Source organism: Aquarana catesbeiana, linkage group LG03 (assembly GCF_042186555.1).
Source record: "Aquarana catesbeiana isolate 2022-GZ linkage group LG03, ASM4218655v1, whole genome shotgun sequence".
In the NCBI taxonomy this organism is placed as follows: Eukaryota; Metazoa; Chordata; class Amphibia; order Anura; family Ranidae; genus Aquarana; species Aquarana catesbeiana.
The window spans coordinates 125,551,183-125,569,988 of record NC_133326.1 but is presented as its reverse complement, the minus strand read 5'-3'; the positions used below and the strand labels follow the sequence as shown (position 1 = coordinate 125,569,988).

The 18,806-nt window shown below is 43.4% G+C and overlaps 1 protein-coding gene across 2 annotated transcripts in view; it reads right to left on the bottom strand.

Moving 5' to 3' along the window:
- The window catches only part of LOC141131647 (stimulated by retinoic acid gene 6 protein-like), a 101,835-nt gene that overhangs the window by 36,367 nt on the left and 46,662 nt on the right, over positions 1–18,806 (bottom strand). For both annotated transcript variants that reach the window (XM_073619177.1, XM_073619178.1), the window contains 6 exons: positions 9,582–9,704; positions 8,512–8,585; positions 7,903–8,014; positions 5,968–6,088; positions 5,797–5,872; positions 5,365–5,434 (listed from right to left, as the gene is read on the bottom strand). In XM_073619177.1, the coding sequence (XP_073475278.1) occupies positions 5,365–5,434; positions 5,797–5,872; positions 5,968–6,088; positions 7,903–8,014; positions 8,512–8,585; positions 9,582–9,704 (576 nt within the window). The remainder of the gene's footprint in view (positions 1–5,364; positions 5,435–5,796; positions 5,873–5,967; positions 6,089–7,902; positions 8,015–8,511; positions 8,586–9,581; positions 9,705–18,806) is intronic.

The following is an 18,806-nucleotide window of genomic DNA, read 5'->3' as shown; positions in this document are numbered from 1 at the left end:
ATTGCCTGCCACTAGATGCAGCGTGTCACTTGCCACAGTCACCTGCCTCTAGATGCAGCGTGTCGCTTGCCACCTTTGCCTGTTGCCAGATGCAGTGTATCACTTGCCACAGTCGCCTGCCACCAGATGCAGCGTGTCACTTGCCACCTTCGCCTTCCACTAGATGCAGCGTGTCACTTGCCACCGTCGCCTGCTGCTAGATGCAGCGTGTCACTTGCCACCGTCGCCTGCTGCTAGATGCAGCATGTCACTTGCCACCATCGCCTTCCACTAGATGCAGCGTGTCACTTGCCACCGTTGCCTGCCGATAGATGCAGCGTGTCACTTGCCACAAGCGCCTTCCGCTAGATACAGCATGTCACTTGCCACCGTCGCCTGCCGCTAGATGCAGTGTGTCACTTGCCACCGTCGCCTGCCGCTAGATTCAGCATGTCACTTGCCACTGTCACCTGCCCCTAGATGCAGCGTGTCACTTGCCACCTTTGCCTGCTGCCAGATGCAGTGTATCACTTGCCACAGTCGCCTGCCACCCGATGCAGCGTGTCACTTGCCACCTTCGCCTTCCACTAGATGCAGCGTGTCACTTGCCACCGTCGCCTGCTGCTAGATGCAGCGTGTCACTTGCCACCGTTGCCTGCCGCTAAATGCAGCATGTCACTTGCCACCATTGCCTGCCACTAGATGCAGCGTGTCACTTGCCACAGTCACCTGCCCCTAGATGCAGCGTGTCACTTGCCACCTTTGCCTGCTGCCAGATGCAGTGTATCACTTGCCACCGTCGCCTGCTGCTAGATGCAGCGTGTCACTTGCCACCGTTGCCTGCTGCTAGATGCAGCATGTCACTTGCCACCATTGCCTTCCACTAGATGCAGCGTGTCACTTGCCACCGTTGCCTGCCGATAGATGCAGCGTGTCACTTGCCACCGTTGCCTGCCGCTAAATGCAGCATGTCACTTGCCACCATTGCCTGCCACTAGATGCAGCGTGTCACTTGCCTTAGTCACCTGCTGCCAGATGCAGTGTGTCACTTGCCACAGTCGCCTGCCACCAGATGCAGCGTGTCACTTGCCACCTTCGTCTGCCACCAGATGCAGCATGTCACTTGCCACAGTCGCCTGCCACCAGATGCAGCATGTCCTTGCCACCGTCGCCTGCCCCTAGATGCAGCATATCACTTGCCACAGTCACCTGCCGCCAGATGCAGCGTGTCACTTGCCATCATCGCCTTCCGCTAGATGCAGCGTGTCACTTGCCACTTTTGCCTGCTGCTAGATGCAGCGTGTCACTTGCCACCGTCGCCTGCCACTAGATGCAGTGTGTCACTTGCCACCATTGCCTGCCACTAGATGCAGCGTGTCACTTGCCACCTTTGTCTGCCTCCAGATGCAGTGTGTCACTTGCCACCGTCGCCTGCCACAAGATGCAGAATGTCACTTGCCAGTGTCGCCTTCCGCTAGATGCAGCGTGTCACTTGCCACCAGCGCCTTCCGCTAGATACAGCATGTCACTTGCCACCGTCGCCTGCCGCTAGATGCAGTGTGTCACTTGCCACCGTCGCCTGCCGCTAGATTCAGCATGTCACTTGCCACTGTCACCTGCCCTTAGATGCAGCGTGTCACTTGCCACCTTTGCCTGCTGCCAGATGCAGTGTATCACTTGTCACAGTCGCCTGCCACCAGATGCAGCGTGTCACTTGCCACCTTCGCCTTCCACTAGATGCAGCGTGTCACTTGCCACCTTTGCCTGCCCTTAGATGCAGCGTGTCACTTGCCACCTTTGCCTGCTGCCAGATGCAGTGTATCACTTGCCACAGTCGCCTGCCACCAGATGCAGCGTGTCACTTGCCACCTTCGCCTTCCACTAGATGCAGCGTGTCACTTGCCACCGTCGCCTGCTGCTAGATGCAGCGTGTCACTTGCCACCGTCGCCTGATGCTAGATGCAGCATGTCACTTGCCACCATCGCCTTCCACTAGATGCAGCGTGTCACTTGCCACCGTTGCCTGCCGATAGATGCAGCGTGTCACTTGCCACCGTTGCTTGCCGCTAAATGCAGCATGTCACTTGCCACCATTGCCTGCCACTAGATGCAGCGTGTCACTTGCCTCAGTCACCTGCTGCCAGATGCAGTGTGTCACTTGCCACAGTCGCCTGCCACCAGATGCAGCGTGTCACTTGCCACCTTCGTCTGCCACCAGATGCAGCATGTCACTTGCCACAGTCGCCTGCCACCAGATGCAGCATGTCACTTGCCACCTTTGCCTGCTACCAGATGCAGCGTATCACTTGCCACAGTCGCCTGCCACCAGATGCAGTGTGTCACTTGCCACCTTTGCCTGCTGCCAGATGCAGGGTGTCACTTGCCACCTTCGCCTGCTGCCAGATGCAGCGTATCACTTGCCACAGTTGCCTGCCACCAGATGCAGTGTCACTTACCACCTATATTCTGGCTCTCTCTCCCTCCCCTTCATCTGGGCATGCTGGGGGCTGCAGTTTCCCTCTTAGGATTGCTGGGGCTTGCCAGTCCTCGGGACTACATGTCCCATGATCCTCTTTTGTGCTCCTTTTTTTTTTCTCCTGCTCAGTAGGAAGGAAAGGGTGCCGCTCCCCACTCCCGAGTACAGCAGGATGAGGAAGAGAGGGAGGGGGAAAGAAGAGCCCACAGCTGCTCTCTCCACACAGAGACACAGCCACTCCCCCAGCTGCTGACCGAAGGAAGGAGGGGGAATGGGTAGAAAACAGAGAGCCCTCTCCTTACAGCGGCGGCTTGAGCGTGGGGGGCAGCACAGTTTCTCTTCTCTGGCCTGCTCGCCACTGCTATCATTTGCCGGCGGGGTGTGCACCTGGGAGGGGGATCCGCGGCACCTGAGCTTCTGCATTAGCTCGTGGCCCCCAGGGCGTAGGGCATCCAGTGCACCCGCCCAGGATCGGCCCTGGTTCCAGCTGCCTTGAGATCATTGACAAGATTCTCCTGTGTAGTTCTGGGCTGATTCCTCACCGTTCTCATGATCACTGAAACTCCATAAGATGAGATCTTGCATGGAGTCCCAGACCCGCCCCCTCTCTCTCCTCATTGAGGAGACTTTCACAGCAGCAGGAGCCAATAGCGCTTTGCTGCTGTCCCAGCTAATGAGTTGGGGAGTCCCAAACAGCCAAGTCTCTTGTGCAACATCGTTGGATTGAGATGGGGCTCAGGTAAGTATTGGGGGGCTAATGCACACAGATCCAAAAGCTGGACAGTTTAGGGGCAAACAAGAAGATGTTGAACGTGCTAATTCTTTTTTTTTTCTAACAAAAATGTCCAGCATACTTCAAGTCTAAAGAAACTAAACATGTCGAGATGTCAAGAGAGCTGCCTTATCTGCCGTGTAAATATTTCCACAAGTATACAAGTATTAAAACCTGGAGTACAACATAATTCTGCAGCTGTTTCTCCAGTAGGTCTATGGTAGCAAGAGTAGTTTTATGTGGATATTTGGTGCTATTGTGTTTTACACTGTATGATATGAAAGTATTTAAAACCCCAAGGCATTTTTTTCATAAGCTTTAAAATTTATTAGCAAACTATATAACTCTCTTGTTAGGTGGCAACATTACTATACTACCCATAGAAAAAAACTGCATCTAGTTCTGTAATTTGATTGCTAGCAAAATAATGTATAAATATGTTTAGTCCTTTACATCCTTTTATTCTTTTAGGTATTGCAGTAAAAGAACACATAGTGGTTATGCTCTATTGCTTCAAATATTTGGAATGCAGTTTTTTTTAATTTTGGGAACCTTTTTAAAAAGATTTACCGAGACTCTCTCAGTACTATTAACATTTTAAAGCAGGGTTAACAAAATGTAACTGTGCAAAAAAAAATGAATGCTACCATGAATTCTGTATCTCAATTCAGGGCACCAACATGTCCTCAGTCTGTAATTTCTTGTATTAGTTAATTTAAAATAAAATGGCACATTTTGGTCTTCATCAACAATTTTATCAGCATGACTATGTTACACTTTCTTTATTTATAATTAGATTTGCTTTCTATGATGCACCCAGCCTAGAGAATTTGCATTGTGATCTTGGCTTACCTGTTTTATACCTTTTCTACCTGTAAAGTGGACCTTTCGGTAACTTTACAAGTCTGCTTGAATAAATTCCTGACTTGTGACAATGTACAGTAACAGTATATTTGCAGTGTGCTGCAGACAAAAGGAAGCATTTCCTCAGTCTCCTTATCCCCAATGATCAAACTGCAACTCTGTAACAGGTCACAAGATGAGAAGCTGGGGAACGGGGCTGACCTATACAGACATTTGTGAACACAGTCAAGACCTGCACAGGCAACAGACATTATATAAATGTAATAAGTCAGTGTTAAAAAAAACAATAATAATAAATTGTAAGCTGCTAGCAGAAGGTAAGCATACAGAAAACCTAAATATAACAGTGATAAAGAATGCTAGCGTCCCCTGAAGACATGCGTTGTCACGAAAAACGTTGGGGAAGAGCTATACGCTGATGTCACACCACCACTTTGGGTTTCAGAACTGGTGGCCATCTAAGTAAGTGCACTGCTGTATATGTTTTTCTACTTGGCATCTGGATGTTTTTTTTAGCATTGTTATGTGTTTCTTATGCATCAGTACTTGATTTGATTGTAGCCGTATTAGTGCAATTGTGACAGATTATGTTAGTGCAAATAAAAAAAGTATCACGGACAGTACTCAATTTTCTTTATGCATCAGTAATAGATTACTACACTATATCTGGCCCCTTTTGGTATTTGGCTCCTTGCGGGAGCGCTTCTTTTCCATCTAGTGGCAATGTGGGCTTTTCCAAATCTGCTGCTATTACAGTCAGAGGACCTCAGGTTGATGGATGAAGCTGGATGTCCATAGAGTGAAAGCTGAGAATAATTCCCAAAGAGTGACTTGCTGGATTAGCAGCTGGTAAGTGCTGACTTAACCTCAGTTGCACGTGGTGTCACCTTTTCTGGATGGTGGAAGCAATACATGGACATTTCTGGAGTTAAAGGATTTTTTAGTTTATTTGTGCATTTTTTGTGTGTAATTTTCACTTTCACGTTTTTATGCACATGATTTATAGTGGATGTTTTAATTTGTTGTTGCTATATTAAGGTGCTGAACCTTTATGACAGCAGATACTATATAACTGTAATTTTAAGCCATTAAATGCGATGCGATGCGATGCTGACCCTGTATGTTGCCTGAACAAGGATGGCTCACACCACTTGATGAAAGAGAAAGCTGATGAAGGCATTGTAGGGTACATCACACATTACTGAATGAATGCTGGGTACAACTTATATACCTTAAAATACTATAAAAGTATTGAAATTTATATACATATTACCAGAATAACAGGTGGGCTTCCTGTACAATCGATTTCTGATGTCCCTCCATAAAGTTTCTTCATGTCCCTTCTAGAAAAATACAAATGTGATGTCAAACAGCTGCAAGGCAGCCAGCAGTATGATGTTCTAAGCAGTGGTGCATTTGGCACATCACATTTTACTGAAGGCAAGATGATAGGAACAAAAAGTAGTATTGCTTTTAGAGTCAGAACCTCTGTGAGAATTCTAATACCACATGTATCTTAGTTGCAGATGAACAGAAGATAAGAGAAAGTCTCCTCTGTGGGAAGACAGTCAGCAATAAAAACCGAACAGTTCTAGCACTTTCCCACTAAAAACTAAAAGAATGGTTTAGCTGGAGTTGGGATTTCAATTAAATCTAATTATATAACGAGATAGCCAGTGATACAAGGGTGTCATATTAATCTTACCTATAGCAGGAAAGTACATGAAGCATGTAGATAACACTTGTGAGAGCTGACGGAAAGGTAGCATAAAACCAACACTCTGAAAAAATACAAAAGGAAATTTTAATACTAAAGGAACGACTAGCCTTTCTACAAACAAGTGGAATGGCAGACTTACAAATTATTTAACCTGACCTTTCAAGAGATATAAGATCAACTTTGTCTGGCCAGAAAATGAAAAATTCACTGTTCTTAGTATCAATGAATCCAGACCTTTCACAGCCTTGGGTGACACCAACAAGTCCACTAAGACAAACTGAAAAGAAAACCTGTAATTAGCTGAATATATTGAAAATTCTCATGTCTCTTACATCTATCTGCTGCAATGTACTTCTAATTCCATTGAGCAGCAGCAAGGGAAGCAAAGATTGCAGGTGCTACCTGGGCTAGCCCATGTATCATGTGGTTTATCTGTGTTCTGAATTTTTGATTAGTGGATTGTTTTCTCTTCACTGGAACAACAGAAACCCCACCAAGGGCTGCTTATCATATTTTTATGCTCACTATTTAATTACATTGCATGAATTATTTGATGTTATGGTATATATTAATAATATATAAATAACTTGGACCAGCCCCAGAGGAATCTTTGACATTTTCAGGTCTCAGGAAAGCTCACTCTGCCAAGTAGCATTGGCCCTGGAACTGTGCAGGCACCATCAAATAGGAGGTCAATCAGCCACAGCTCAAGGAACCCTTTGCATTTTCTGGAGGAGACTTGGTGGAGAATGGCTGGGTTAGACCATCCAAATGCTTATGATGGCGTTTGAACAATTAATTGTTAGAGCTAAGTTTCTGGAATACATGGTGGACACACTGGTAGACACACTGGTTCTATTATATCCACCCAAAAATGCAGTCATCCTACAATAGTATCATACAGTATGGCCTGTCTGCCATCTATGCAGTGTACTGCATCATTGCCAGTGGGATGACAATTTGTCCAAAAGTTTATTTGCATTGAGATAATTATAGTAGATTAAAGTGGATGTAAACCCTCACATATACCCAGTGACGTTAACAGCCTCAGATAATACACAGAGATTAAACAAATCTCCCTACATATGTTTTACGTGTATATCTGCTGTCTTCAGCTTTATTTACTGTTTAGAAAGTGCACATCATGTTAGAATTTTCATTTCCTCATTCAGCAGTAGCAGTGTAGTGTTGGATTACACTGGGAGACAGCTGATTGGAGGAAAGGCACACACCCCCTCCAGATAGGCATAGACTTTCAGAGCTCTCCTGTGAGTTGAGCAGCTTTCTGCTGATTCATTTATAGCACCCACCCTGACACAAAATTCAACCTGGTTTTATCTCGTGTGTCAGAGAACTTGTCAGTTATCATGCTGATAACAGAAGAATGGAGCAGGAGAAAGCCATGGGACTATGTGCACAGCTCCAGTGGCGGCTGGTGTTTTTTTTTTGGAGGGCGGCAAACAACCACCCCCATCTGCCAGTCGGCCTGGCACTTACCCTATCTAGGCAGCGGGCAGCAGGCATCAGACATCAAGCAGCGAGCATCGGACAACAGGCATCGGACATCAGGCAGTGAGCATCGGGCAGCGGGTCCCGTGTCCCTTTCCTCCATTACGATGGCTGTGCGTCTCCTCCCCTCCTCCTAGGCATCCAATTGGATCGCCTATCCTTTCAGCCAATTGGGTGGTGGGTTTCAGACATGCTTCCTAATTGGCTGGGAGGAGGACCAGTATTAGAATAGCACATTTTCATTCCCTATTCTAACACACCTGGGTGGGCTGTGAGCGCCTTCACTGTGCCCCGAGTCCACCATATTTTGAAGACTAATCAGTGCTTCAAAAAAACACCCCCGCTATTGTAATTAATGCGCCCGGCATCCTACAAGGGGCCGGAAGCATGGAGGGGGGGGTGGGGGCGGCGCTAGTGCACCCTTAATGGACGGGCCACTCCTGCCCAGCTCAAATTTAATGAATCGGGTTTATATCCACTTTAAGTCTAAAACTGCTTGATTTGCCCTTATAAATAGTGAACTGTATAAAGGTTTTAATTCTTTAGTATTTTGTTTGAAGTTATCCTTTATGCATGTCTTACATTGTACAGGCAGATAAGACAGAGCACTGCTGTCACAATCATCCTTGTGGGAAATTTAAAATGATGGTCCCATTTATAAATCTTCTCTTTAATTGAGCTAGTCTGCACATCCCTACATGTAAAAGAAAAGTATAAAGTTAGTTTTGTTTGAATGTCTGTAAAGTATTGCTGCTTTTCTTTCCAAATTACAATTTATTCTTAAAATGATGGTTTGCTACCATATGATGACTTTCAGACATGGGGGGGGGGGAGGCATATGGCCCCTCCCTTATTCCCTCAATGCAGCACTAAGTGCCCAAGGAACTATTTACCAAGTCCCAGGGCAGCCACATGAAGTCAAAGGCAGAGGCCTTAGCACTATAGGTGAATGGCAATGTAGGGGAGAAAAAAAGTATGTGCCAGCAACAGGGGAGTGAGTTATCAGATGAACCTGTTACTTTTACCTATATCGGCAAAGTGGGAAATTTCACTTTAGGCATATATATATTTTCCCTGGAGAAAACATTTAGTTTGTTTCTCTACAATAGAATCAATATATATTGTTTGTTATTTAAATGCATAAACTGAGAGCCTAGACAGAACAATGTGCTTGGTGCAAAACAGACTCACTTTTCCGTTATTGGTTTTAGGAGATGTCTCAGATAGTTTTTTAAGTGTTCAGGCAACAATGGCTCTTCTTCCTCCTATGACAACAAATGTGGTCACTTACACGTCCAGGATATGTTACAGTTTGGGAAAAAAGTGTGGACAAGAACAGATACATACCGTGTTTCCCTGAAAATAAGACCTAACCCAAAAATAAGACCTATCTCGAATTTCTAGGATGGCTGCAATATAAGCTCTACCCTGAAAATAAGCCCTAGTCAAAATCCTTGTAAAATCATGTAATCCGCACTGTAAAGGATTACATAATGTCCAGTGTGTGTCTTTATGTAACAATATTGTAGAAAATACCTTATTTAGGCCCCTTTCACACTTGTGTGACTTGTCCTGTGACTTCGGACTGCAAAGTCGCATGACAAGTCGTTCCACATGATTTCCAATGATAACCATTCATATATGTGCAGCTTCAAGTCGTGCTGACTTCAAAGTAGTCCCCGTACTACGTTGGTCCAACTTTCATGCAAGTTGAGGTCCATATACCTCAAGTTTACACAGGCATTCCCTGAAATCGCGGTAAAATCACAGCAAAGTCGTGTGACTGTGAAGTCGCGGTAGTGTGAAAGGGGCCTTACGGCGCCACTGGGCGCTCATGTGACCCGCCGGAGCTCTCCTCCCAGTTAACGTCAACGGGGATCTTGGCATTTCCCTCAGCAATGCTCGGAGCGGGGAAGAAGAGCTCCAGCAGGTCATGTGAGCGCCCAGCAGTGCTGTAAATAATGCATTTTTTACAATGTTACATAAAGAAACACACTGTACATTATATAATCCATTTACAGAGCGGATTACATGATTTTACAAGGACTTTAACTAGGGTTTATTTTGGGGATTACAGAGATGCTGACTCCTGAGCTGACAGGGAGGGAGAGGAGGAGAGAAGACAGGGGACAAATAAGACATCCCCTGAAAATAAGCCCTAATGCATTTTTTGTAGCCAAAATTAATATAAGATCCGGTCTTATATTCGGGAAAACACAGTAGTTACATTTAGTTCTTTTTAAACTTTCATATATACCTACCTTACTCCCTACTTGCCTGTAAATGGACAGAACTGATGTAACCAGTATTTGTAGAAATCTTCCCATGAGAAAAACACAGCAAGCCAGAGATGGGATTGGAGTAAGTATGAGGATGATAGATTCCTACGGATAATTACTCAAGGTTAGATGTACTTTTTTGGCAATGCATATTTAACTTTAGCTATTTTGTTCTGGGCTGGAAAGACAAACAAGATTATTGCATAAGGAAATTCAATTTGTATGCACATGAAAATGCATTTATCATTTGCACACACAACTGGCTCTAAATATTATTCTGATGAAGAAAATGCATGTTTGTGGTCAGAATGAATTCTAAAAACTAAAGTCCATCGCATGTATAAGTCTGAGTTTTCTGGGGGAAAGATAAAGCTTATCAAAGACTTTAAAAAGAGATCAGACATGCAGTCATAAAAGTGACATTACTGCCCCTTCTCTCCACTTTGCCCAGAGAACCCCTTGCATTTGTTGAAAACAATACAAGGCGAACCCCTGTGGTCAGCACAGGACCTGGAAGATCACCATTGCTGTAGCAGCACAGACTACTACAGTGATTGTCAGTTTCCCCAGCAGTGCCTCAGCTATGAAATATGCATACCAAGCTGGACGAATGTAAGTATGCAATACACATTATACCTAGCGTTCAGCTTTAAAAATTGGGAAATGCAGTACTGGGGGCAAACTGATAAGTTGTAACCTAGATCTGATTTTCCTTTTAATAAGACATCATATCCCCCTTTCTTAAATTTGCCAAGCCCAAAGGCTGCACCAAAAATGCATTTGGGATATGTTTAAGAAAAAAGTTCAATACATTAATAATTCAAATATCCTTTAGTATCAATGACATACTGTATTGGTAGGAAGGCTCCAGCAGGCAATATATCAAGATATATACCAAATGTACAATGAAACGTATAGGCTAGTGTAGGCATGAGCTTCAGGTTAGGGTCGAACATGAGTTTGAGCCAAACTGAAATAGTTCTTAGTTTGGGAAAATGGCAAACTAATGTGACAGTTTGCCAATATATGATCGAACTACCAATAATGCACTTCCTGGCCTCTGAACTGTGGATTAAAGGATAAGTTTACCTTTGGGAACATGTTACATGTTCCATCCATTTTTGGGGTGGAACGTGGAACATGTTCCCACTGCTGCAGCCTCTCCCTACCTCTAGTGACAGCAACCCGGGGATCTTCTCCCCGAGCTTGCTGTTATAATTTAAGAAAAAAACACAGCCGCGCAGGGCTCACCTATCTGTCCACGTCATTCATTCACAGAGTTCTGTGAATGGGGGAACTACAAGTACCAACAGCCTTTGCGGCTACCGGATTGTAGTACTCAATAAACTACCGGGGTTCTGTTGAGCGCTCTAGGTAGTTAATTGTTTCTTCCTGTCATTGTGTAGCTGCCTGCTTGTAGTTGTACGAGGTACGAGCAGACAGCTTGCACAGACAGTCTGCAGGAGACCTGCATTGCACCCATGATAAACAATACATTCAAATTTTAATTTCTTGATTAAAATCTGCCTGATGTCTACCGCTGAAACTGTTGCCTACAAAAGCCCGTTACAAAGTGAGAACAGAGTCTGTACAATTTTTGTTGCTTTTTCTGTGAAATAAAACATTATCAATTACCCAATGTCTTTGCCCGAATAAGCCATATTTGGTCAGTAATATCACTGCTATTCTGGCCTCTTTGTTTACATGACTGGGGATTCCCATCCAGCAAATGAATAAGGCCAGGTGACATTGCTCATTGCCAAGGACACAGCAGCTGTCAGAACCCACTGTTTCCTTAACAGTCTGTGATGGAGAGTGACTTCACTGGTTGCAAAGGATGAGACAAATGTTTCCTCACAATCACTGCTTCCTTAGCAATAATTGTCAGGAAGCTGTCACATATAGGGTTTTTTTGTGTAAAATAATGCACTCCCTCTGACAGAATGCCTGGCACCCTACCTGGGTGCTTCCATCTGTATATAGCTTCCTCCAGTCTGAAATCAGGAACCAGGTATTCTAGCTGAATATTGCACCCAAAGACTAGACAACACTAGCTTAGGTGAAAACTGGAACTCCCTTTATTGTAAAGAGTATATACCACACAAAATCAAAGCTTGATCACATTAACATATGCATAAACAGTATGCTAATCAATCACTAGTCACTTAAACAAATCTAGGTGCCCAGACAGTTCGGCACCAGTTCCCCAGTAAGACCTAGGGCTGTCTAAAAGGATTAGCAGACAGATAGAAACAATAGGTGACTCGATTAACTTAATTAACAATGGGAATTCACACATAGGAGGCACACAATAGGAGAGACACACTTAGCAATAAACGCCTCAATAAACAGATTATAGCAGGAGACCCCAGCATTAACGTGTTTTGAGCTGATTATATTAACATCTACTCTGAGTCTAGAAGGGGAGTTGAAGCAGTCAATGCTGATTTTTGCATAGAGGCTCCAAATCTGTATCCAGGTCCTTTAGTGCTTAGAGTCTGTGTGTTTTTAGGGGAGACATGGACTTGAATCTGAAGTAAAACTACTGCAGAAGTCCCCCAGGCACACACTTTTCAAAGAATAGAGCCCCCTTAAAAGCCAGGGCCCATAGTCAGTAGGCAAGAGGCCACGCTGCTGTCCCCTCCAAAAGCCCCTGTCCTGGTTGGGTCTGTCACACTCTTATTTTGATTTAATGATTAAAACCTGCCTGGCGTAATTCTCTAAAACTGTTACCTACAAAAGCCATTTACTAAGTGAGCATGGAGTCGATTCAGTTTTGGTGCTTTTTTAAAAATAAAACACTCTCAATTGTCCAGTGTCATTGCCCAAATATGGCCATGTAGTATCCCTGCCCCTTTGTTTACCTGGCCAGGGATTCCGAGTGAGCAAATTAATGTAGCCAGGTAATGTTATTGGTTGCTATGGACATGGCAGGTGGTTGACACCTGCTGCTCCCTTAGCAATCATTGATAGAGGGTGATGTTACTGGTTACTAAGGGCGAAGCAAGTGCCGCCACCTATTGCTTCCTTAACCAACATTGATAAGAAAGTGTCATATATAGTAGTAGAAGCCTTGTGCAGCCTAATAAAGAATCTTACATATTTGCGCATCTGTACAACTTTAGTGTCTTTTTGCCACCATCTACCTCCCAAACACATCATAATAAAAACAATTACATAGTTTGCCTTGAGTCTGTACATAATTTGTGACTTTTTCTGTGAAATAATACACTTTCATTTTGATTTCATGATTAAAACCCGCCTTGGATCTTCCTGCCTACCTTCCCCGGTGCCTCCCTCTAATACTTTGGCCTACTGAAGCAGCTTACATAGTGTGCATCGAGTGTGTACAGTTTCTGTGTTTTTTTTCTGTGAAATGATGCACTCCAATTTTGATTTCTTGATTGAAACCTGCCCTGGATCTTCCTGAAAATTGCAGCAAACTAAACCAGCTTACATGGTGTGCATTGAATCTGTACAGTTTTGTGTTTTTTCCTGTAAAATACACGCTAATTTTGATTTCTTAATTAGAAGCTACCTGGTGTCTGCTGCTAAAACTGTGGCCTACTAAAGCCACATACTGTACATAGTGTGCACCGACTCTGGCTTTTGTCTCTGAAATACAATTTGTTTTATTTCTTTCCAAACCTATTACAGCCTAATAAGTCTGCCTATATACTGTGCATCAACTGCACAATATTTCTGGCTATTGTTTGTGAAATAATATACTCTACTTTTTAGTTTCTTTATAAAGCCTGCTTCATCTCTCCCTGTGAAATTGTGACCTAATAAAGCTGCTTGCATTCTGTGCATCAACTGTAGAATATTTCTGGCTATTTTCTGTGAAATATTGTTTTGATGGCTTCAATAAAAAAAAAAAAAATTGTATCTTACTGTCTGTGTTAATTATTATTTCATTGTTTCATTATTGGGTTACTTGAGTGAGACATCCAACCTATTTAAAATGTCAGTGTCCATCATTATTCTTTCTATACCCTATCTCCACCTTACCAGAAAAGCCCAGAGATGCAGTTGAACATGTGGTACATTCGAGAACCACGTGCAGATAACAGCAAGAGATCTCCTTGCCACCACCATAACCTCTGTGAGGTCAGTGTCTTAGGCTGGCATTCTTATCTTGCAAAAAAAAAACAATTTTTAAAATGTTTGCATACAGACAAGCTGTTGCTTAGGTCTAGGACTTTTTTTAAGGCACTGCTGTCCATGCCTATGTTTTCTTCACACTGCAGGGGCAGCCTTACAATGAAAAAAAAAACAAACAAGAAAAATGTAAACAATAATTATCTAAATATGAATAAATATTTAAATATGTACAATACAAAATACTGTCAAAGCTTGGTACACACTACCCCGACTCCAAAGTTGCACAAATTGCAACTTTGGAGCCCGAATTTGATGTGACTTTTTACACTCTGTGGCTTTGAAGTCGTATCAAAGTCGAACCAAAGTAGTGGAGAAACCTTTTCTAAAGTCAGACAGACTTGTGTAGTATCAGTTAAGACAGCTCTCATGTGAATTTCACATGTCCTCCGATTTGGGGTCTCACAAGTCGGATCCTATGTTGCATCAGTGGGAACTGAGCCTTACAAAAATAAACTATAAAAAATATCCTACTATTTTTGTATGCAGAACTTCTGTCAAACACAAAGGACAACCTTGTAGGCAACCAGCCTTTTCCTTTTATATTGTCCCCCTTTAGCTCTGCCTAAAGTGCAGTGGATCTAGCTACCATAAGAAAAAACTGTTGATTCTTTGCCCTGTAGCCTCATAGTGGTGCACTTTGTGTGATGATTCTTAAATGGTAACAGTCGATCCCTTGTATTGTGGAGGGGTGAAATACCCCCATTTGATGCTGTCCCAAATTTCCTCCTCCTTACCGCTAACACCACCAACTTCCTCCTTCTCACCAACAGCACCCCAACCCTCCTTCTCACCTGTACTACCAGCACCCCAACCCTTCTCTCCAGTTCTCCTGTGACTTCTACTGCCATTCCGCAGTACCTGACACCATAGTGTAGCACAGGTCACAACAAAGGCATAAACACGGTGTTAGGCAAAGCTGACATTAAGACACTGGTCATAAGGGTGATTTGGGAAAATCTTTGCCTTCTGCAGCTTCCTCATCTCATTTTCTGCTGCCTGTCCTGCCCCCTGAATTCTGGAAGGGTGGGTACATTTTTTTTTTTTTTTATTTCTACATAGGAGGCATGTATAGGCCTAGGTATGTCCTTTTTTTTTTTGATAAAGTGGATTTCCCGCCTAACACTATCTATGCTTTAAAATGCCCCCCTCCTGCTGCCTAACCTGTGTAAAAAAAAAATAAGATGTGTATACATATCTATATTTAGTCTGCTCTGGTCCAGTCAAGTGATCCCACAGCTCTGGCTTCCCTATGTCAGTGAGCAGCGACTGCGGGAGAGAGGGGGGAGCGCTGACAATGACTGGGATAAAGAAGCCTATCAGTAATGTCACAGCTCACAAAATTCCCAGCTGCTATTGGTGCTCCCTCCTCTCCTCTGCAGTTGGCGCTGACTGACACAGTGGAGCCAGATATGCGGGATCACTTGACCGGATCTAAAAATAGGTAAGTATACACATCTTTTTTACACAAGTTAGGTAGGATAGGTAGCAGGGGGGGGGGGGGGGGGGGGCATTGTTAAGCATAGTTAGTGTAAGGCTGGAATTCCACTTTAAGTGAATACCAAGGTTGTATTGCTGTCCATTCCTATGTTTTCTTTACCGGGGCATCGACTGCCTAAAAATGTAAACAAATGACAAATTTCAATAAAAAGTAAAAAAAAAATTTTCAAAAATAGTAAATTTGTAAATAACGTGTGAAATAAATTTATTTAACATTCACAAAGAAAAAATCTAGTCTTTGACAACTTATGCCCCGTACACACGGTCGGATTTTCGATGGCAAATGTCTGATCGGAGCGTGTTGTCGGAAATTCCGACCGTGTGTGGGCTCCACCGGACATTTTCCATCGGATTTTCCGACACACAAAGTTTGAGAGCAGGATATAAAATTTTCCGACAACAAAATCCGTTGTCGGAAATTCCGATCGTGTGTACACAAATCCGACAGACAAAGTGCCACGCATGCTCAGAATAAATAAAGAGATGAAAGCTATTGGCCACTGCCCCGTTTATAGTCCCGACGTACGTGTTTTACGTCACCGCGTTTAGAACGATCGTATTTTCCGACAACTTTGTGTGACCGTGTGTATGCAAGACAAGTTTGAGCCAACATCTGTCGGAAAAAATCCTAGGATTTTGTTGTCGGAATGTCCGAACAAAGTCCGACCGTGTGTACGGGGCATTAGCGTCAAATCCAGACTCCCTCTGTCCTTTTGCCGGTTGAAGGAAGCAATGGGGAAGGGCAGGCAGTCCATGGCCATAGGATCATACACTTAACACTTGCTGCTGCCTGCCTCCCACATCCATATACGTTACCTCTCCTCTTTATGTTTTCCTCCTTTTCAAGTGTAGCCTGTTTTACATTTCCTTCACTCCTCCTCACTGCGAGAACCACATCCCTGCTCCTCACTGCCTGCACCTCAAACATCCTCCACCTATGGCAGGATTATCAGAAAAGGAAAAGGCATAAAAGGAAAAGGATGCATTAGTAGTCCTCCAAAATAATCTCTACTATATCCCCTTGGGAAGGGGAAGGAAAGGGGCACATTAGCAGTCCTCAAACTAAAATGGCTGCTATGCACCCAAGAAGAGGAGAAGGAGGAATATGCTGCATTAGCAGCATTCTAAAAGAAGATGGCTGCTAAGCACCCTCGAGGAATAAGTTGGAGGATATTGGTGCATTAAAAGAAAGTGGCTGTTATGCACCCTTGGGGAACGAGGAGGGCATGTCTTTTGCTGCCAACTTGTCTCATTGAGGTGCTGCTCCCACCAAGATTTGAGTCGTGTTTACTCATGCATTTGTTATCCAACTTGCTGTTACATTTAACATGGCTGATGCACTGCTGGCTTCAGACTCTGGAAACCACAATGGTGCTGTTGACAGTAGATTCTTTAAATAAAGGCTTGCACTGGTCAAGCTATCCCAAACACATAACTAAAGTCTATGTTTGGAATATTTTGGAATTAATTGGAGATACGGGGATAGGAGGGGTTTGGTAATTGTGAGGTTGTGTTGTTTCAGTGTTTTTGTGAACCTAAGACAATGCAGTGTGGTACTGCAAACAAAATCCACAAACTATATTATTTAACTGTTGCGCCATTGGTCAATTTGTACAAGGTGATAGCTTTAGCCTTATTTTTTTTTTTTGAAAAGTAAACTTTTCTGTATCTTTTACATTTTTTGTAGCTCCCACTTTCACTATTCAAATCAGGCCTATTACTGCTGGATAAAAAAATCAGGTGTCACAGACAAAAGTAATGATGCAGATTGGGGCTCTGATGCTTTATTTATGCCAAGCAATGATGCAAAAGTTAAAAAATCAATTACGCATGCAAAAAATGTAATGCTAAAATACAGTGTTGCTGATGCTGTCCATGTTGATCAAATTATTCCATAACACCACATACAGCTGAACCCTTTTCACTGACATATGGTGGGTGGGGTTTGTACATACTCGAGTCCCAGAGGCTGCAGCCGCCAAGAGTATTTGTAAGCCCAGGTTCACATTGATGCGATTTGACATGTCAAAACGCATGCCAAATCGGCGGCTATTGCTGGCAATAGCACCGGCCGAATCGGTGTGACGCACCAATTCCCAATTCAGCTGAACTCGCACTATTTTAATCCCGCAGCAGTGTGACCCTGTTCTAAATCTGACAAGCTGACTGTTGGCAGCCAGATGGATCACTTCCACTCTCCCCATCTAAAACTCTTTGTCCATCATGTGAGTTAAACCCAAGCACTTAAAATCTCCTCAATAATTTTTAGCCCCTCCACCCTCACATACATGCATATATGTATAAATATAAATGCACGTTTCGGGGGTGCTTATGCATGAAAACATTGATTGCACCACACATGTTACATATCGCCGTGCACACTATTTACAGTTAACACTAAAGTGATGACCTGCAGAGGCTTTGAAAGTGGTTGCATTAAGATAAAAAGCCTTCTGTGTGCAGCAGCCCCACTAATACTTACCTGAGCCTCAACCTGATCCAGTGATGTTGTATGAGAGACTCGGCTGTCCAGGACTCTCCCTCCTCATTGGCTGAGATGTCAGCGAAGTGCCATTGGCTCCCGCTGCTGTCAATCAAAGTCAGTAAGCCAATGAGGAGAGAGGGGGGGCAGGGGCGGGCCACGGCTCTGTGTTTGTGGGGACATGTGGCAGGAAGGAGGGGCCAGGAGCCCCAAAGAGGGACACGAGAAGAGGAAGATCTGGGCTGCTCTGTGCAAAACTACTACACAGAGCAGGTAAGTATACATGTTTGTTATTTTTAACAAAAAAAAAAAAAGAAACAAGACTTTAATATCACTTTAAAATGTTGCCTATGGAAGATATAGGGAACTGTACTTTGTCATCGTTTTATGGGCTTGACATGTTGGGTATCTACTTTCTAGGCGCAACCTCATTTTTTATATTCTACCAAAAATTGGGTAATATATAGCATTTATGTGTCCTAAAATTAACTTTAGTGTAGTTTCTTACTGAAATTTTGTGACATAAGAAATTGGAACTACCATTATTTTATTCTGTAGGGTGTCTGTTTTCAAAAACTATACGTATAGTGTTTGGAGATTTTACATAATCTTCAGGCCTTAAATAATTTTTTAAACGCGTGGAAAAAATGCAAAAATAGCTTTAGCCGCAAAAGGGTTAAAGAAGTCTTCCATGTATGTAATTCAATGTATTGTTGTATTTCCCACATCGCTTTCAAAGTTGCATAAAAAGGAGAACCCTTTTCACGCTGTATGGTTTTTTTCTTTTTTTTTTTTCTTTCTTATTGGTCAATGTCCCCCGTGGCAGGTCCCAGCTTCCTATGTCCTAAGAAAATCTCTTATCTATTACCTGAAAATGTCGATAATGGATTTTTAAAATTCACGCCCCATAGACTTCACCGGGGTTCAGAATAAAGTTTGTCATTTTCAGACCTTATGGCCTGCTAACCAAACCCTGGCTGATTAAATCATCTCTAGTTGATTGTATAATAGTTTTTCAGTAAAGTTCATTGTACCTAAATTCTGTTGGTATGAATTCTGTTACA